We start from the raw sequence: 20,947 nt of genomic DNA on the forward strand, positions 1-20,947 counted from the left end.
ACCCATGAACTTATATTCTTGTATAAGTTGGCAGAGTGTACAGGAAATTATAATTTAATATTTAAACGATTGACATTTAACACAACAATTTCAGAAACAATATCAGTTTATATATCAAGATAATTCTTGGCATGTTTCCATCTGCTAAGGACCTTCTTAATTTGATCTTCTTGATGCAACCTCTTACTGACATGTCATGAAATTTCTATTGATGTGTGATTTGAAATGGCTGGTATTCCACACAATGAGATTAGAATCAACAATATTGATTAGCTCAATGTCATGATAAATATTTTAACTTTTGGTTTATATTTCAAATTCTTACTTTATAAGTTACTAATATTAGTTTGAACAATATTTTATTCATCATGTTTGTAACCCTTTTATGACATCATACAATCCACATGGGAAAGCGCCCAAAATGTCAGTGAGATAGTATTAATGTTCGATACAACAGATTTCTTTCCGATCCAATACCGAGTAAAATTTAAGGTGGTATTGGCAATACAGATCCCATACTTTGTGCAAAAGACAATTAATTTGTTTCTTAATTAAATAAAAATAAATGTAATCCATATCTTGGCTTCATAAAAAGAACACAATGTACTCTGATGCACTCATTTTAAACTCAGAAGTACATTGAGAACAATCTCGTTTACTATAAGCTATTTTAATTCAGCAGAAATATACAAAACATATGAAAATGGAGTTGCAAACTAAAAAAAAGAAAATTAGTAAAGTAATAACCCTACTAAACACATCCTTGTTTAATTATTAAAACTACTATAAAATGACAGCTGAAATGGCTCCATGTCACTTTTTTAATAATCTGTCAACATGTTCATTTCTGAGTGAGTGAGCGTCAGCAGCACGCTGCGCTTGGGCATTACGTCCTTACACATTACATACTCACCAGGCGGAAGAAAAAGTAGTTCCCATTAATAACGTTTCATTTCGGCAAGATCTCAATAATTTAGTTACTTTCTAACTTGCTCTTGTTAATCTACATTATTTCAAATTACTAAAGTGTTGAAAGTATTGATCCTTGGATCTGACAATAGATTTTAAAGAATTAAGTTCTGGTATCGGAAGAATCGATATTTCAGTATCAATCCGCACATCACTAACGGCAACGCCAGAGATCATTTAACTGCCCTGATTAACCGTTAATTCAGTTGTAACAGCCTAACTAAGCTTTTATCTACTGTACTTTTATAAGATTTTCTTTTGGCAAATTCTCTAATCTCGGTTGGACATGAATGAAGATGGAGGACTTTTTTACGTGTATAGACCCTACAGCTGCTGTACTGAGAGGTAAGTTTAAAGTTGTCTGTCTTTCTAAGATAAGCTAACTGAAGCTAGTTAGCATGTCGTGATATGCCAATTTTCATCCGCGGTTAAAGAGCCGCTCTTGTGAATATGAGCTTTGAACAGTTATTAACCACAATAGCTGTGGCTTAAAAATATCGACACGAGTCTTGGTAGCTTCCGTTTTTTAACATAGCTAAGGTGGCTTCTCATTCGTAGCTTATGATTCGGGAAATGGTTAAAGAGCAATTCCGCCTAGTATTTCACTAACTGAGGGTGTTTGATGTGCTGTAATTAAAAAACTTAAATGCAATGAGTCTAAAAGCCTAGGTTAGATATTCCACACTGTTACCAGGATATTTTAAACACTATTTTTGATTTGTGAATTTAAGTAGTCCTAGTTTGATTTAATTAAAATAACTTTCTTGCCATCTTGAATTCATGTAATATTGTAATTGAGCACATGAACTAAAATAAGACTTGTTTTATTTTTCAAGTTAACCAAACTGTTGCCATGGTGAAGCTTATGCCAGACACATCTCCAATCATGTATTGCACCATCTACAAGAAACTTTGGGAATTGCAAGTGACGGCATCCTTCACATTCTTGAGGTAAGAAATTTATGATACTGATTCATCATTACACTGATTAGTCCCTAAAACGTGGTTTGTTTTGTGACTGTTTTTCTGTCTGTGCTCCAATTAGCAGATGACCCAACAACTTCAAACAAGACCACTTTTCAGCTCTGTGGTGATCGTGAAACCAACTTTCTACTGGCCATTGGAACCATGCCTGCCTGCCCTGATCTTCTGAAAGGAGGACATCATAGCTACTACACCTTTCAGCATCCGTGTCTGTGGCCACTCCTCTCTGTGCTGCTGACAGACGTCTTGAGAACGCTGTCCGTAACTGAGGCAAGACTTCCACATATAAAAGGCTATGGCTTATTGGAAGAAGTTCATTGCGGGGGAAGCTCCTATTGTTGACATCTAATCCCAAGATTTTTTTTTGCTTTGGACAATTTGGTTTGCTTGACTCTTAGTGCAGCAGATGTGTCAGATCGTCATTGTTCTGTCATTTTACAGGATTGTTTCAGAATCAGATGCCCATCCAGACTTTAAATTCTGACCAGTAGTCATGTTTTATTGTGTTTATGTGAAACTTAAACGTAATAAAGATGTTAAAAGTAATTGAACTTATGTCTTCATTTCAGCAAGCCAATAACATCTCTTGTTCCAGTATTCACAGGATCAATTTTTGGATTTTTGTCTTAGAATAAGAACCTTGAGTAAAGCTGTGACAAAATATATATTTTAATCCTATGCAACAATAAAAATAAACTAGATTTAGGTATACACTGCAAAAAGTCCCCTTTCAAAAACAAGAAAAAAAAAGTACAAAAATAGGGTATCATTTTCTTAAAATAAGAAAAATTATCTGCCAACAGAACAAGAACATTTATCTTGTCAAGATTTTCCAAAACAAGAAAAAATATCTAACCAAGATAAACCTACAAATTTCTTAAAATTAGTGTATTTGTACTTAAAACAAGCCAATTTTACTAATACAAATAGAATATATGAGATTTATTTTCTTAATACATAGAACATTTTTCTTAAAATAAGAAAATTTTACGCTATTTTAAGAAATTCAGTGTCAAGTAACATTTTCTTTACTTGAGATAATTTTTCTTAAAATAAGATAATATATCTTACTCGTATAAGTAAAATTGGCTTGTTTTAAGTAAAAATACACTAATTTTAAGATATTGTAGGTTTATCTTGGTAAGATATTTTTTCTTGTTTTAGAAAATCTTGACAAGATAAATTTTCTTGTTCTGTTGGCAGATAATTTTTCTTATTTTAAGAAAATTATACCCTATTTTTGTACTTTTTTTTCTTGTTTTTGAAAGGGGACTTTTTGCAGTGACACGGTTGAGCAGGAAGATGACGGCGTCCTCAACTCCAAATTTGGGTTGATAGACAAACTGCAAGAGCTCCAAAGTGTGATTGTACCAGGGGTTGGAGCTGCGCCGGGACGAGTCTCTCCAGGGACTTCATGATGTGGGAGGTCAGTGCTACAGGCCTGTAATCCTTGGAGTCACAGGGATGCTGCATTTTTGGCACTGGAACAAAACAGGGTTTTTTCTATATCACAGAGACACTCTGTAGGCACAGGTTCATGTTGAAGTTATGCTGGAGGACTACACAGAAGCTTGGGTAGCACAGGCGTGGTCAACGTCTTCCACGTTGACGTCGGAAGAAAAGAGAAAACAATATACTGCTGTACTTCACTTATCTACTAGTGACAGCGACGTGGAATCACAAGACCAATGTCTGGGGTCATGAGCGCCCCCTGCCATGAGGCAAGAAAACTGCCTGCCTCACCTCGAATATGTTCTCTGCCATTTGTGATCGTTCCTCAGCACACGAAAAACGTTACACACAGAGTTGGTGACCAAAAACACCGTACATTACATACATAAGCTAAATTATGGAAAATCAGTTCATATATTAAATGTCTTTTAAAAATGTTGTTAGCGACGTACAGACAGGAGGAACATGTTTCCATCGAACGGCAGCCAGCACAGTTAGGGAGAGGTCACGCAATCCAAGCTGAGGTTCAGCTTGCTGTTGCCTGTTTTCAGACTGAAAATGTGTGCTCTTGGATTATAGCACAAAAATTCCACCAAGCGGAGAGTTTTGTAAGCAAAGTGTGAGCGCGAGGAGAAGTTTTGAGTGGAATCATTGCAAGTTCTGAGAAGAAAGACAGGAAGTCCTGCTTTCAAAATTAAAATGTAAGCAAGAATTTAAAAAGTTTTGAGAACAAAGGACATGAAATACTGCTCTCAAACTGAAAGTGTGTGTCTTTGGATTATGGCAGAAAACATCCTCCATATACTAAATGTAGCCATCATTATTACAAAGGCCAATGTTTTGATTGTGAGAAAAATGAAGCTTCCAATCATTTAACAATTAGCAGTAAGACCCTAATGAGACCAGGTTTTCACACATCTTACAGACAGAAAGTGTCTTTATCCAAAATAGGTCAGTGTTTATTCCCTTGTGTGTTGATGACCTCTGGGCAGTCAGACTGCTGAGCTGCTTTTTGTCTTGGAGATCTGTGTGTACGTTGTCTCCTGTCGCTGCCTGCTGCTATGCATGGAGGAAGATGTTTTATCAAGAAGTTTAGATCCTCATGTTAAACAGCTCCCTCAGTTTTACTGGCTCACAATTCAATGCCCAGTTAGTCAGTAAATGAAATCTATAGGAAGTTAGAAGGGAAAACAGAAACATTAAAAATCAGATAAAACAGTCATGACAGGTGACAACAGGTGATTTTGACTAATTTAAAGAGCATATTGATACATCATTTGTCTGGGGAGTTTTTCTATCATGAGAACAGTGTAGTACTACACCTCCACCAAGCTGTTATGGAGTTCCAGATCTCTTCTTGTGAAACCTGGAAGACATTACAGAGCACTCGGAATTATTGTTGTGTTTCATGATATGAGAGTAGAACCAGTTCTGAAATTAGTAGTGAGTGAGTCTGTAGGATGCAGACCTTTTTGGAGCTATTTTTAAAGTAGCTGCAGTTGGAAAAAATATCTTATAGTCAGAAAAGTGAGCAATAGCATACACCATTTACATATTTGCAGCCTGGAGGAAGTCTGAGCAGACAGGACCACGCCTCCTAGCACTTTTACCTTTATTTTCTATTATTCCTGTTAAGAAGTCTAATCAAAGTACCATTATGGACAATGATATATTTTAATGATATACAGGGTAAAATGTCATGTCAAGGTTTTAATTGGAATTTGCACTGTTGATTTAGAAAAAAAATAGATGAGGTAATATACAGTGTATATATATATATATATATATATATATATATATATATATATATATATATATATATATATATTTTTTTTTTTTTTTTTTTTTTTCTTTATTTTCAGATAGTTACAATAGAAGGTCCACTTGAAAAGTATTTAAGGTTTTACTTTTACACAAGTACCAACATTGTTATATTTAAACCCTATAACCATGGAGCTATTCTTGATTTATTTTGCTCTACATTTACTTATGTGCATACTTTGGGTTTTCTTTTTATTGAATTTTTCAGAATTTGCACAATATTTTTTTTCACCCCACATCATTATAATGGGGGATTTCTGTGTAGAATTTTTAGAAAAGAAATTATTTAGTACATTTAGGACTAAGAACGTATTGAACCAAATGAAGGAACAGTTAAGTGCCTGGAATAGACTCAACTACACTTCTAAATACACATACTCAAATTATCATACTCACCAAATGATGATTGCGAGCAGGCAGACAAGCATCATAACCCCTAATCCAGTCAGAATTGGAATTTGAACTTTAGAACTATCAATTCCTGGGGAAATAAGAAATGGAAAAAACTGAATACATGCAAGATATAACAGCAACATGCCAAACTCAGCCTTCCAGATCGACGTTCAGTTACTCTGAGTGGACCGAGACCAACGGAAACCGGAGAGGAGTTCTCTGTATGTAAGTGAATGAAGGTTGGTGTACGAACTGTGGACTGGTAAAAGGCTGCTGCTCTGAGGTGATAGAACTCATGACAGTGAAATGTCTACCGTACTCTCTGCCTCTGGAGTTTACAGCGATGTTGGTCATCCCCATTGTTTACATTCTGCAGGTTGCTAACGGCAACAAACCATTGAAGGAGCTGTATGACACCATTAGCTCACCGTTGGTTGCAGGGGGCTTTAATCATGTGAAACCAGCAAACACTGCCCAGTTTTTATCAATATGTCACCTTTCCTACACGGAGACAACACTTTGGACTGTGTGTATACCAACATTCACAGTGCGTACAAAGCTCTTCTGCACCCCCATCTTGGCCTCGGAAGAAGACAGTCACTGTGCCTAGGGATGCAGTCTCTGTGATCCAGGACCATTTTCAGTGCACACATTGGCAGGTTTTAAAAGAGGGAGGTACTTATGAGGGAGAGGTGGACCTGGAGGAATACACCTCCACTGTTTTGGGCTTCAAATCTAAGTGTGCTGATGATGTCACCACCACCAAGAAAGCAACCTGTTACCCTGTTACCCTGGCTGAATGCAGAGATCTGCTGAAAGCCAGGAATGTTGCTTTCAGGACAGGTGAGGCATCAGCTCTCAGAGAGGCAAGGAAATAACTGACTTCAGGCATTTTGAGGGTCAAAGACATATTTGGCCACAAAATTCAAGGTCACATCATCACCAACTACCCCTGGTGCATATAGAAAGCATCAAGTGTATCACGTCTACAACATCAGGGATACACAATCCCCAAGGGACCCCTCACTGCCAGATGCACTCAAAACATTCAATGTCCGCTTTGAGGATCCTGACACCCCCCTCAGCACCAGACTAATATCACCACCTCCTCACGTCTGCTGACCACAGCAGACGTGAGGAAGCCCCTCCAGGAAATCAACCCCTGAAAGGCTGCAGGTCCCAACAACATCCCAGGGCGAGTGCTAAGGGACTGCGCACATCAGCTGTCCGAGGTGTTGGCGGACATCTTCAACAACTCACTGTTACTGGTATCTGTACCCACCTGCTTAAAGACTGCCAGTATTGTCCCTGTTCCCAAGTGCTCCACAGTGATGAGCCTGAATGACTACCAACTTATAGCCTTAACATCAGTCGTCATGAAGGGCTTTGAGAGGGCAGTCATAGCCCACATCAAGGACTCCATTAACGTCACTGTGGACCTCCACTGCTCCATTGCTGATGTCATCTCATCAGTGGTCAACACAGCCCTCACTCACCTGGGGGGCATAAACTCTTATATCTGTCTGCTCTTGGATTTCTCCTCGGCCTGCAACACCATCATTACACAGACCCTTGGCAGAAGCTCTCCTCTCTTGGACTGAGTCCCACTCTGGGGAACTGGATTCTGGACTTCCTGACCAACAGACCTTAGACTATTAGGATCTATAACACTGTCTCCTCCTCCATCACCCTCAGCACTGGCTCACCGCAGGCAGTGCACTGAGCCCCCTCCTCTTCACTCTGCTGACTTAAGAACGCTTGCCAAGGCACCCAGCTTTCATATAATGCAGTGTGCCAACGACACATCAGTAGTGGGATGCATCATGAACAGTGGTGAAGATGGTGATGGATTACAGAAAGGACAAGGATCCTCCTCAGCTTCTGTACATTGGAGGAGCTGGTGTGGAGGTGGTCTCCAGCCGCAGGTACCTGGGTGTGCAAATATCCACAGACCTCGCCTAGAGTGCCAACACCTCCTGTCTGGCCAGGAAGGCCCATCAGCATCTCTACTTCCTCTGGAAGCTGCGGAGAGGTGGACATAGGAACTCAGTTCTGAGGAGCTTCTATTGCTGTGTGATGGAGAGAATTCTCTACACCACCATAATCATGTGGCACGGCAACTGCACTACTGCTAAGAGGACGACTCTGCAGAGGGTGGCTAAGGCTGCACAGAGTATTGTGGTGAGCAGCTTCCCTCCATCTTGGCCCTCTGCACATAATAATGCGGAGGAGGGCGCTCCTCATCATGAAGGACTCCACCCATCCTGCACACAGTCTGTTCAAGCTCCTTCCTTCAGGCAGGAGGCTGAAGAGCATCCAGAGCAAGACCACCAGGCTCAGAAACAGTTTCTTCCCTGCAGCCGTCAAACTGCTGAATTCAGTCTGCACTTAATTCCGATACATCTTACGTTTTATTTATGAAATGATATGACAATAAAAATTCTTGAGTACTTGAATCTAAAATCCACAAATGTAATAGCATCAGAAAAGAATGGATGTACTGTAGGCTCAGCAAAACTTGATTTTCCTCCTAAACTGACAGGCATCATGTTTGCTTTGTTAATGTTTTGCTGACTCAGATAAAGAAAATGAGACAGTTTGCAACAATCAAAAAGAAAAATGAGTGCATTGAAAATTCTTTAGAGAAATAGATGAGTACCTTGTCTTCCAAGAACTTCATTAGACAGTTCAATCTCTGAATGGAGAAAAAATAAATCTGAATAAATGTGATTGCTTAAATATGTTTCCATATGCAACTTTCAAATGATCCCTGGGTGACTCAGTCACAGTAACATGCTTCCATATTTCCCCATTTACCTATTGTTGGAAGAGTCAGATGAATCTCTGGTGATGTTTGACTACCAACATCATTCGTGGCCACACAGTAGTAGGTTTTTTCCTCAGTGACCTGGACTCCATAATTTTCTCCTTCACCTGATTTCACTGCTCCATTTGTGGTGTTCTCGAACCAGGTGAAGATGCTGACGGGAGGATTGGCTCTGCTGGAGCAACGCAGCTCCACCCATTTACCTTTTGCTAAAGTGATCCATGCTGAGGTGTTTTTGGGAGCAGCTGAGGAAAATACAACACACCTTCAGATTATTGATGAGAACCAGCTGAACCATGATGTTCTAACGGGATCACTTACAGAAAACACTGAGAGTCACTTCTGCATTTGCTGTCTTGTGTTTTCCTCCAGCCACGGGATATCTGGCGAAGCAGATGATGTTGTGACCATCGTGGATCTCTGACAGAGTGATGTTCTGCTGGATTGTAGTTGTAAACGTTCCATCTGTGTTCCTCTCCATCTGTCTGTGAGGGTTTGGTTGGAGGTTCAAGGTGAGTTCAGGAGGTGAATATGGACAGGGAGTGAGAGCTGAGCACGTTACGGTGACAGAGTTTTTCTCCTTCATGACACCTGAGATTTCAATCCTGGGGCTCCAAGCAGAATCTGTGTTTTCACATCACACACACATTTGACACAGTGAGATACAGCAGACTGACTCCTCTTTAAAGACACGTTGAGCATAACAAGATGGCAGATGATAAATGTAAAGAAAAGATCACATTGAAAAATAAAATTAGATAAAACATCCACTTTGTGTTGACAAGCTGCTTTTTTTTAACTCTGGACTCTGATTCTGTTGATGAGCCTACACAGCAGATGTTTAGCTTTACAGTGAAGACTCAGTTTATGGAGTTTGTCATCATAATTAATTTTCTCTTGATAATATCACATACATAAAAACAAAATGCGCTCACCGTTAACTGTTATTTGAACCGGATCACAGGTAGCAATTGATCTAAACAGCCCACTTTCAACTTGGAAGAAGTATCTACCTGTATTGCTTTGAATCATATGAGAAAACACAGTTGTGCAGTTTTTCTCACTCAGACTTCCAATTATGTTGATTCCATATTTGCTTTTTGACCAACTGCTGTTGTAAACTGTATTCTGTGGATAAGCGCCAATCAAGGTTGAAGTTTTTATCCAGATTCCAAATGTTTTTCTTCTGCCGTCAAACTTCATTGTCTTGTTGTCAGTAAAGCTACATGGAATTAGCAGACAGGATCCACTCAGAGAGGCAAGATGCCTTGGAGCAGAAATGTTGATTCCCTTGTGTGTCGAATGACATGCAGTCTGAACTCCTGTAAAAGTAGAGTGAAGATAGACACAATGTGTCATGACCAGTTTTGTGAAGCAAAATGTTCATGAAGAGAAGTTTTGTGACCCGTAAACTGCAGCCTGTTACATGTGGAGCATTTAAACAAAACACTATCTATTTCTTGGGACTAGAAAATAAATGCTTCCATTAATGTCTCCAAATGAAAGTAAGAGAACCAACAGCTCACCTGGAAGAAAAAAGACACACAGTAACATGCTGACTGTAAGCAGGTTCTCAGACAGGGCTGCCATCACTCTCTTATATCCTTCCATCAGCTCACTGAGACAAGATGAATTTCAAGTTATGTGATAGAATCGTTACATTGAAATCTTCCAAAGAAAATGCATAAAAAGGGTAAAACCAAAACATCAAATTTCTGGCACTATTATACTATAAGGTAATAAAAGTAGAATGACAATTAATGTTACTATGAGTCTATGGTATCTGTAATCATTTATTGCTATTTGACAAATTTATCTCAGTAATCCACATAACTAATCTTATTGTGGCATAGATTCAACAAGGTACTGGAAATACATTGACATGGTAGCATCAAGCAGTTGCTGCAGATTTGTCGGCTGCACATCCATGATGTGAATCTCCCATTCCACCACATCCCAAAGTTGCTCTATCGGACTGAGATTTGGTGAGGGTGGATTTCAAGTTCAGTGAACTCATTGTCGCGTTCATGAAACTAGTCTGAGATGATTGCCGTTTTATTACATGGCGCGTTATCCTGCTGGAAGTAGCCATCAGAGGATGGGTACACTGTGGTCATAAAGGGACGGACACGGTCAGCAACAATACTCAGGTAGACTGTGGCGTCGATACGATGCTCAATTGACACTAACGGGCTCAAAGTGTGCCAGGAAAATATCCCTCACATCATTGTACCAACACCAGCAGCCTGAACTGTTGATACAAGGCAGGAGGGATCCGTGCTTTCATGTTGTTGATGCCCAATTCTGACCCGACCATCTGAATGTCGCAGCAGAAATTGAGACTCATCAGACCATGCAACATTTTTCAATCTTCTATTGTCCAATTTTGGTGAGCCTGTGCAAATTATAGCTTCAGTTTCCTGCTGTTAGCTGACTGAAGTGTGGTTTTCTGCTGCTGTAGCCCATTCGCCTCAAAGTTTTAAGTGTTGTGCATTCAGAGATGTTCTTCTGCGTACCTCGGTTGCAATATGCACGAGGTTATTTGATCTTGAACCAATCTGGCCATTCTCCTTTGACCTCTGGCATCAACAAGACATTTGCGCCCACTGAAATGTCGCTCACTGGATATTTTTTCTTTTGCGGACCATTCTCTGTAAACTCTAGAGATGGTTGTACATGAAAATCTCGGTAGATCAGCAGTTTCTGAAATACTCAGACCAACTCGTCCGGTACCAACAACCATGCCAAGTTCAAAGTCACTCAAATCACCTTTATTCCCCATTCTGATGCTCGGTTTGAACTGCAGCAGATTGTCTTGGCCATGTGTACATGCCGAAATGCATTGAGTTGCTGCCATGTAATTCGCTGATTCTACATCACATTAATGAGCAATTGGACAGCTGTACCCAATAAAGTGGCCGGTATGTAATATTAAAGACTGTCACACAATTAGTAAATGAAACATCATTTCGTATCAAAATTTATAACCTACTTAACAGGAAAAAGATGAAGTTGGCGGATCAGTCCAGCAGCGTCTGTCCCTAAAGAATAAATAAAAAAATCAATAAATAACCATAAGCAGTCCCGTCTAGAACAATGCTTCCCAGTGAACAGTTGACACGAGTTAACATTAAGCACAGCAAAAATAACATTATAACAGCTAGAGCATATATAAGACATAGCAAAATTACACATGAATCACAATATGGAATTAAACTTGTCTAAATTATAATACTTGTAAAGAAAACATAGAGCCGATACCGCAGTTACAGACAACAAGGGGACGAGCTGACAGCTTTTGGTTGCTCTGGTAACCACCACCTGTCGAGTAGCATATATTACATTCACACTGAAGTGACCCAATTCCAATTTTTTGACAAGTCGGATTTTCTTGGCGTGTTCATTCGCATTTCCGAACCTTGCGACTCGTATATGATCTCCAGTGTGAACTGCAACGACCTGAAATGTCCCGCATGCGCACCAGAGGGCGCAATAACCTCACACGTAGAGAGCGTGCTCAGTGTTTTGTCAACCTCCATAAAAATGAACAAGTACTGATTGTTTTCGGAAATAAACGTGGATGGTAACCGTGGGGCGTATCTGACAATTTCGAAGCTGTTGTCTAGCAGCTTAATCCCCATTATAGTCCGCCATGGTTATATTTTCTTCTTCTCGTTTGCGCGTATCAGGACGCAGCGGGAATAAAAACAACCGTGGAGGTTGTTGTAGTGACGTCTGTCGAGTATCAATGGCGTTCAGGTCGGATGAATTTGACCTGGAGGTTCAGACTCAGCAGGGTCGCAACTACATATTATCCAGGTGGATGCGAAAACATGAAGTGTCATTTGTTGCTCTAAAAGTTGCACTGAAAGTCCAATAAAAGTGCCAACTTTGCATTAAATTGTCATTATTTACAAAATCATGCAAAGCTGGCACTTTTGATGGACTTTTAATGCAACTTTTAGAGCAAATTTGCATTAAAAGTGTAATTATTTACCGAATGACACTTCATGACAACTGTCATGAACATTCATAAAGACTCCTTTATGCTCATGACAGGGGTTATGTCATGTTTATGATGGTGTCATGTCAGTCTTACGCACACCACCCCTTCAAATAAAGTGTGACCATTTTTTTAAATTAATGTCTTAATATTACATAACACAGATTAATCAAACAACCTATTTAGATTTAAAATAATCTCTCCTGCAGAGGTTCTAGATTGCAAAAGGATGTTATGGGCTCAACATATGAGACAGTGAAAGGTGAAAGTTTTCCATGACTGCATACAGCAACACAAGTTGAACATTTTTCAACTTTGTGTTCTGTTGCTAGCCCACATGTATGTGTATAAGCTCAATATTTCACATGCACAAATTACACCAGTCGCCGCTTGGCTGGACATGCGACTGTTGCCTCATCTCACAAGAAAACGAATGGAGAGGGATATTTCTGAATGAACGTTTAAAACATTATGAATATCAAATCCTGGAAATTTGAGAATCTTCAAACATGTTTGGTTTGAAACAAAAAAAAAGCGACATTTTCTGAAGCTTTTTTTGAAAACGTTCATACAGTGGATTTGATATGGGCAGTTGCCCAGGGTGTCATCAGAAATTGGCATCCAAGTAATGTTTTGGTGAGCCTTTTTGTTAGATCAGATTACCAGAGGTTTCTTTTCCTTTATTTTTCACTAGATGATAGTTACCCTGCGACAGACTGGCAACCTGTCCAGGGTGAACCCCGCCTCTCGCCCAAAACGTTAGCTGGAGATGGGCACCAGCAACCCTCCCGACCCCACTAAGGGACAAGTGTGCAAGAAAATGGATGGATGGATGGATGGATGGATGGATGGATGGATGGATGGATGGATGGATGGATGGATGGATGGATGGATGGATGGATGGATGGATGGATGGATGGATGGATGGATGGATGGATGGATGGATGGATGGATGGATGATAGTTAGGCCCTGTTTTGTTTTATTATTTTCTTTGGCACAAGCTAACTGTCAGAACAAGTTGTGCAACCTTTTGGGATTTTTGCAAAGAAAAATAAATCATTTTTTCCCATTTACAAGGACTGTCCTTTTATTGTGGTTGTCGTGTTATTCAGCCCTATTTAAATGGGCCTGGGAAGGCTGTAAATGTGTTTTAATAATCTGTCAACAAAACTATAAGAATTAAAAGTAGTAACGTCTTAAACAGTCTGTAAAGAATCAATATAAATGTGTTTCACTTCACAAATGTTGATTTAAATAAAAGCACTTTTTAAATATTCAAATTTCTTGAACATGACTATCGATTTCTTTTCAAGATTGTATAAACACTTTAAAAAATTGCATGGTTATTTCCAGCAACCCTAAATAATTTTGGGCATAAATTTCAAACGGATTAATTGGATCGGATACAACCACTATTACAAAAACAGACCAATAATTTGGTTGTGATCATTGCTTAACAATTTGCTGTAAAATCCCAATAAAAACATGTTTTCTAATAAGAAACAGACATTCTACAGAAAGAGGTCACTGTTTATTCCCTTGTGTGTTGATGACCTCTGGGCAGTCAGACTCTGCTGAGCTGCTTTTTCTTAGAGATCTGGAGATCTGTGTGTAAGTCATCTCCTGTTGCTGCCTGTTGCTACGCAAGGAGGAAGCTGTTTTATCAAGAAGTTTAGATCCTCATGTTAAACAGCTCCCTCAGTGGTACTGGCTCACAATTCAAGGCCCAGTTGGTCAGTCACTGGAGTCTGTGGGAAGTCAGAAGGGAAAACAGAAATATAAAAACAAAAAACCTGTCATGGATACCAAGAGGTGATTTTGACTCATTTAAGGAGCTTATTGATAAATCATTTGTTCGTTCTCTATAGTGAGACCAGTCTATTACTGCACTTACATTGGCCCGTTGTGGAGTTTTACGTTTGATCCTATAAAACCTGGAAGAAATAATAAAAGTCAGAATCATTCATGTATTTCATGATACAAGACAGGAACAAGTTCTGGAATTAGTAGTGAGTGAGTCTGTAGGATGCAGATGGTTTTGGAGCTATTTTTGTAGTAGTTGCTGATGGAAAAAATATCTTATAGTCAGAAAAGTGAGCAACAGCATACACCATTGTCAATCTAAATCACATGTGAGGACATATAAAGTCCATCAGGCATTGCAGAGTCTACCAAAAATTTGCTACTGAAAATATACCACTGGTTGTCCGGCCCTCTCCCAACTGGTGTCAGTGGACAGTGGAGGCCACCACCTTTCCAATCATTGTAAAACTATTTCAGGTGACTTTGTTTCTGTGTGTAACACTGTGCTATACACACAGCTTTTGATACAGTGGATGAGTTGTTCCAAACTTTTCTTTCAGGTTTTGGTTTTTGTGTCGAACAACAATAGATTTAATGGAACAGAGTCGACATTCACTGTTTGGGAAGCTTTGTCTGGCCGGCGAATGGCTTGGGATTCCCCTGCACAGAGTTGGCCCAATAGGTTGGGGAAAGGAAAACTTAGGCTACTGTGACCATGACCTGACTTTACTGATACAACAATGCAAGATTGCTTTTATATGATGGTTTGTTATTTTTGAAGTAGTTGCAGTTGGAAAAAATATCTTATAATCAGAAAACTGTGCAATAGTTTATATATTCTTAGAACCTGCAGGAGACTTGACCGTCCAGCTCAGACAGGACCAAGCCTCTTATAACTTCAGCAGAGCCTTTATTTTCTCTTCTTCCAAGTAAGAAGTCTAATCGATTTACCATTGTGGAAACAAAATAAGCATAATGCATCTGTACAGCGTTAGTATTGTGTTCCTAATTATGTTATAATTCAGAGTGTTTTCTCTCATGCCATTTTGATAAACAGAATCAAGATTAGTTTTCAGCAGATATATTCCTGGATTGATAATTGCAAATTTTTTTAATTGATAAATGGTATTTTGCACATTTGTTGACAACTGTCTTTATTTTATGTCTTTTTCCTAAATGGAGCCAAAAGGATACAATTGAGCTCATTTTCTATTCGTTGTTGTGATTCCATTGTGTGAACAATTGTATATTTTGATGATACACAGAATAAATGTCATGACAACAGGCTATGTGACATGCAGAAATAGTCATACAGTAGAAATGACAGTTTTACACCAGATTCTCTTTTGAGATGAAAAACTATTTAATAAACTTTTGGGTACATTTGGCCAAATTGAGCCAAAATTTCAGCTTCGCTTGACCCACTGCTCACTAAAACCTATGTGGAGCAAATACTTCAACTGATCCATTTGGTATAATTATTCTCAAACTGTGAATGTATCAAATCTGAAATTATTCAAAAGTTTTAATTGGAAATTGTGCTGTTGATTTAGAAAAAAATTAGATGAAGTATTAAGAAATGTAGAATATTTTCTTTCTTTAGTCACAAATAAATCAGGCGTATTAAGACTTACAATAGAGGTTCCACTTGAAAAGTAATTATGTTCTTACTTTAGTAACATTGTTACATTTCGATCCTGTAACTGTGGAGCTATTTTTAATTTATTTTGCTCTGCTTTTAATTATGTGAATATTTGAGGTTTATCTTTTTGTTTTTGTTGAATTTCAAGTAATTTTCACAATTAATTTTCCCCACATTGTCATACTGAGGGATTTGTGTGCAGAGTTTTTAGGAAAGTAATTAATTTAATACAATTAGGAATAAGAAAGTATTCAACAACATGTAGAAAGAGTTAAGTGCTGTGAATAGTCTCAACTACACTTCTCTGTACATTTACTCAAATTCTCATACTCACCACATGATGATTTTGAGCAGGCAGACAAGGACAAAGAACCCTGCTCCTGAAAAAAGTGTTGTCTGAATTTGATGAACGTCAACTCCTGGAAAATAAATAGTGAAAAAACTAAAGATTATGCAAGGTATTATTAGAGTTCATATATTTCTGGTTCAGTCTGTTGAGAAAACATCATACATGTTGCCACTTGATAACCACAAACTTTTAAAGCAAAGTTTAGTATGGCTGGAACACTTAAGCCTTTAATGACTTTAATGCCTTTTGAATCTAAACCTCAAAAATGGAATAAGTCTAAAAAAGTATGGAGCAAATGCAGGCTGACCAAAACTTCACCAACCACCCTAAACTGATAAGACTAAAATTTATTTGTTAATTTTTTAAAAATTTTTTCCTGTAAAAGGATAGAGGAAATAAGCTAGTTTGTGACAATAAAAAAAATGAGAGAATAGAACATTTTCCAGTGAAGTAGATGAGTACCTTTTCTTTCAGTGATGTCATCATCTGGCTGATACGCTGAATAAAGAAAAACAAAAACTGAATGAATCTCATTGCTTAAATCTGTTTTCATCTACAACTTTCAAATGATCCCCTGGTGACTCAGCCACAGTAACATCCTTCCGTATTTCTCTATTTACCTATTACTGGATCAATCAGACGAATCTCTGGAGATGTTTGACTACCAACATCATTCGTGGCCACACAGTAATAAGCTCCCTCCTCAGTGGCATTGAGGGCATAATTTTCTCCTTCACCTACTTTCATTGCTCCATTTGTGGTGTTCTCAAACCAGGTGAAGCCGCTGACGGGAGGCTTGGCTCTGCTGGAGCAGTTCAGCTCCACCCATCTACCTACTGTAAAAGTGATGGATGCTGAGGTGTTTTTGGGAGCATCTGAGGAAAAGGTGACAAACCTTAAGATTATTGATGAGAACCAGATGAATCATGATGTTCTGACGGGATCACTTACAGGAAACACTGAGAGTCACTTTTGTCCTTCTTGTTGTGTTTTTTCCTCCATCCATAGGATATCTGGCGAAGCAGATGATGTTGTATCCATCGTGGATCTCTGACAGAGTGATGTTCTGCTGGATTGTAGTTGTAAACGTTCCATCTTTGTTCTTCTGCATCTGTCTGTGAGGGTTTGGTTGGAGGTTCAAGGTGAGTTCAGGAGGTGAATTTGGACAGGGAGTGAGAGCTGAGCACGTTACGGTGACAGAGTTTTTCTCCTTCATGACACCTGAGATTTCAATCCTGGGGCTCCAAGCAGAATCTGTGTTTTCACATCACACACACATTCGACACAGTGAGATACAGCAGACTGACTCCTCTTTAAACATGTGGGGCATAAAAAAATAGAGATTGATAAAGAAGAGAACTCATTAAAAAATAAATTTAGATAAAACATCCCCTTTGTGCTCACACTGCTGTCTTTAACTCAGATCGTGTTGATGTTTAAGTTTACAACAAAGTCTCAGTTAATGGAAATGTCTCATAAATTTTTTTTCTCTGTTCAACATTAACTTTACACATAAATAAAAACAAAAATCTCTCACCTCTAACTGTTATTTGAACAGGATCACAGACAGCCGTGGCTCTGAACGACCCACTCTCCATCCTGAAGTAGAATTTTGTCGCTTGAATTGGTTGTCTGCTAGAAAAGAGGGTGGTGCAGTTCTTCTCACTCAGGTTTCCAATAACGTTCACTGTGTATCTGTTTTGTGACCGACTGCTGTTGTAAATCACATTTTGCGGAAAGGACTCAACCCCGTGTTTGTCTGTTATCCAAACTCCAATCATTTCTCTCCTGTCGTCAAACTTTTCCAGGTTTCCAGTCACGTTCATTTCACGGTCGTCTTCTGGGTGACTGCTTTTGTAATTCACATTCTGTGAATCCTGTCCAAAGTCTGGGTGACTTTGAAGCAAAACTTCAAATTTGTGTCTCCCCCCATCAGACGTTTCTCTTGGTATCTCTAGAAAACTGCATGGGATGAGCAAACAGGATCTACTCAGACCTTCCAGTGTTTTTGGTGCAGTAATACCGAGGGATAAGTTCTGGGAACATCTTGTCTGAACTCCTGTAAAACCAGAGTAAATATTAATATAATGTGAAGCAAAATATTGCTTAGGATAAACTTGTATGTGGAGCCTTTAAGCAAATCAGAATTTATTTCTTGAGATGACAAATACTGCCAGTCATGTCTAATGAAAGTGAGAGAATAACCATCTCACCTGGAAGAAAGAAGACACTCAGTAGCATGCTGACTGTCAGCACGTTCTCAGTCAGGGTTGCCATCACTCTCTTAAATGCCTCCATCGGCTCATAGAGACAAGATGAAAGAAAATTTTAGACTTCAGTTTAAATAAAAGCGGATAATTAATTAAAATATCAAGCTAAATCTGCCAAACAAAATGCACGAAAAGGGTCAAACCAAAGTATCCAAATTCTGTCATTACACAATAATTTAACAAAATGAGTAGAATAATCATTATTCTTACTGGGACTCTATGGTCTTCTCTTGATCAGCAGTAAAACAAATCCCACAATTACTCTGGTTAAAAAAGTTTCACTTCCTGTTTGTTTTGTTCAAAACAGGAAGTAATTTCTCTGTAAGGTCTTGGGTTTTTTCTAGGTTTGGTGAAGCAACTCTTCTTTGTTCGTTAAAGGTCCAGCAGGTTCACCATATTTTTTCTAACAAGGAAAAACAAAATCAAGTTGGTGATTAACATCAGTTCAGTGACTTCTACCCCAAAGTTACAGACAGCAACAGAAAAAGACTGTGAGCGTATGGTGATGTCTGACATACATTCACAATATTAATCCACATAACCAATCTTATTTTTAACATAGATAGCAATGAATTTACATGTTTTTAGTACAGGAAAAATCGCTCATATAGTTCAGATTCAAAGATGATCACACAATCAGTAAATAAAACATTACTTTGTATCAAAAATTAAAACATACCCAACAAGAGAGAAGGTGAAGTTAGTAGCCAAGATCAGCAGCAGCTTCTGAACCTATAGATTAAATAAAAATCCAATATATAACCATAAACAGTCCCCGCTACAGAGCAATGGCTTCCAATGAACAGTTGACGGCAGTTAACAGTTGTAAAATTAAACACAGCAAAAAATAACATTAATTATTTTAACTGTTAAAAACAAAAACAAAACATGGCAAAATTACACATGAAACCCTGTATTTAGTTAATTTAGTCTGAATACATGCTAAAATATAACACTTGTAAAAAAAACACAGAACTGATCCTAATACATACCAGTTTCAGACGGCAACAGAAAAGGGAATTAGCTGTCAGTTACTGGTTGCTATGGTAACCACTTAGCGTCAAGAATAATTGCGAATAGACCCTTTTCACAGTGACGTCAGACAATGGCCGCCATAACTCGAAGCGGTGTATCTCTACTTCCGGTGTGATTTTGCCTCGGGAAACCTGACTGAAAAATTCACGGATACTCATTATCTTAAGGATATAATAAAAGGTAAGGTTAATAACAACAGCCTTTAAGTGTTAGATAGCCATTGTTACTCATTGTCAAGCCATCATTCTCTAACTGTGTATAAAATAAACAGCCTCCGATCGGAGAGTAAACCAGCCAGCAGCAGCTTTAGTGCTGTAACGTTAAAAGGTTCACTTTCTGTATTAACTGTAATAAAACAGTATTTACATGTTAGCCTTCGTCAGTCATTGTCAATTTACCATTCTCCAACTGTATTTAAAGAAACCAGCCTCCGATCGGAGAGTAAACCAGCCAGCAGCAGCTTTAGCCACAGTTAAGAAAAATATACACCGCTCTGTCAGTGCTGTAACGTTTAGAGATTCACTTTATTCATCAACTTTAATAAAACAGCATTTAAGTGTTAGATAACCGTCATTACTCATTGCCAAGCCATCATTCTCTGACTGTGTATATAAGAAACAGCCTCCGATCGGAGAGTAAACCAGCTAGCAGCAGCTTTAGCCACATTTGGGAACATGTATACACCGCTGAATGTCAGTGCTGTAACTTTTAGAGGTTCACTTTCTGTATCAACTTTAATAAAACAGCATTTAAGTGTTAGCCGTTATTAGTCATTGTCAAGTCCCCATTATCCAACTGTATTTAAAGGAACCAGCCTCCGATCGGAGAGTAAACCAGCTAGCAGCAGCTTTAGCCACAGTTAGGAAACATACACGTACCTTTCAGTGCTGTGTTGTTAAAAAGTTTCACTAAAATCACTGACATCTTCCAACACTGTTGTTTAGAAAAGCATTTTAAATATTGATTTAAGCACCATCTGCCAAATAATTTCCATATTCTGATGTGATTCATAATTTCTCCTTTTGTTGTCCATCTTTCTCAACAGTAGCCGACCTAACAACCTACCATATCTGAGATGATCCGGTTCCTCTGTCCATGGCAGGTTCAGTCAATCAGCTGTGGGACATCTGCTGCCTAGTCAAACTATCAAGGGCCTCTTGATTTAAAAGGAGAAACCAGTACAGAGCCTCCCTGCTCTTGCAAGTCACACTTCTTGGATGAACACTCATCCTGTGTAGCTGTGTTAGAAAGAAAATCTTTGTGTATCTATTCTATTAATAAATGAATTGATGTTGTGTAGAGTTCTGTAAAAACTATTGTAAATAGTTTCTCTTGAGTAATCTACATATGTGCAACTTTTACATTTAAATTGCTTCTTTTTGTAAATTTTACACATCT

General features: G+C 38.5%; 2 protein-coding genes and 1 long non-coding RNA gene across 8 annotated transcripts; 1 reads left to right on the forward strand and 2 right to left on the reverse strand.

The window, feature by feature from the left end:
• Window positions 1-993: 993 nt before the first annotated feature.
• Window positions 994-2,499, forward strand: LOC145549408 (uncharacterized). The gene is made up of 3 exons (XR_014085375.1): window positions 994-1,314; window positions 1,806-1,920; window positions 2,015-2,499. It is a non-coding gene; the product is annotated as an uncharacterized LOC145549408 (long non-coding RNA).
• Window positions 2,500-4,338: 1,839 nt separating this feature from the next.
• Window positions 4,339-12,135, reverse strand: LOC103482344 (sialic acid-binding Ig-like lectin 7). Of its 6 annotated transcripts, XM_008438455.3 has the most exons (12): window positions 11,865-12,102; window positions 11,708-11,767; window positions 11,439-11,487; window positions 9,973-10,064; window positions 9,382-9,768; window positions 8,768-9,070; window positions 8,437-8,691; window positions 8,279-8,314; window positions 7,549-7,641; window positions 5,623-5,707; window positions 4,728-4,771; window positions 4,339-4,573 (listed from the first exon to the last, which is right to left on the reverse strand). In XM_008438455.3, the coding sequence occupies exons 1-11, from the start codon at window positions 12,085-12,087 to the stop codon at window positions 4,741-4,743; spliced, it is 1,614 nt and encodes a 537-aa protein (XP_008436677.1). In that variant the 5' UTR covers window positions 12,088-12,102; the 3' UTR covers window positions 4,339-4,573; window positions 4,728-4,740. The 6 variants fall into 6 exon arrangements, with proteins under 6 accessions (XP_008436677.1, XP_081458111.1, XP_008436678.1 ...); XM_081601985.1 differs by lacking the exon at window positions 9,382-9,768 and having other exon boundaries at window positions 11,865-12,135; XM_008438456.3 differs by lacking the exon at window positions 7,549-7,641.
• Window positions 12,136-13,959: 1,824 nt separating this feature from the next.
• Window positions 13,960-19,604, reverse strand: LOC103482346 (sialic acid-binding Ig-like lectin 12). The gene is made up of 11 exons (XM_008438458.3): window positions 19,507-19,604; window positions 19,194-19,246; window positions 18,725-18,917; window positions 18,458-18,545; window positions 17,782-18,303; window positions 17,196-17,498; window positions 16,865-17,119; window positions 16,707-16,742; window positions 16,230-16,314; window positions 14,345-14,384; window positions 13,960-14,198 (listed from the first exon to the last, which is right to left on the reverse strand). The coding sequence occupies exons 4-11, from the start codon at window positions 18,540-18,542 to the stop codon at window positions 14,163-14,165; spliced, it is 1,362 nt and encodes a 453-aa protein (XP_008436680.1). The 5' UTR covers window positions 18,543-18,545; window positions 18,725-18,917; window positions 19,194-19,246; window positions 19,507-19,604; the 3' UTR covers window positions 13,960-14,162.
• Window positions 19,605-20,947: the final 1,343 nt, after the last annotated feature.

This window comes from Poecilia reticulata, chromosome 20, assembly GCF_904066995.2.
Source record: "Poecilia reticulata chromosome 20, P_reticulata-male-v2, whole genome shotgun sequence".
Lineage (NCBI taxonomy): Eukaryota > Metazoa > Chordata > Actinopteri > Cyprinodontiformes > Poeciliidae > Poecilia > Poecilia reticulata.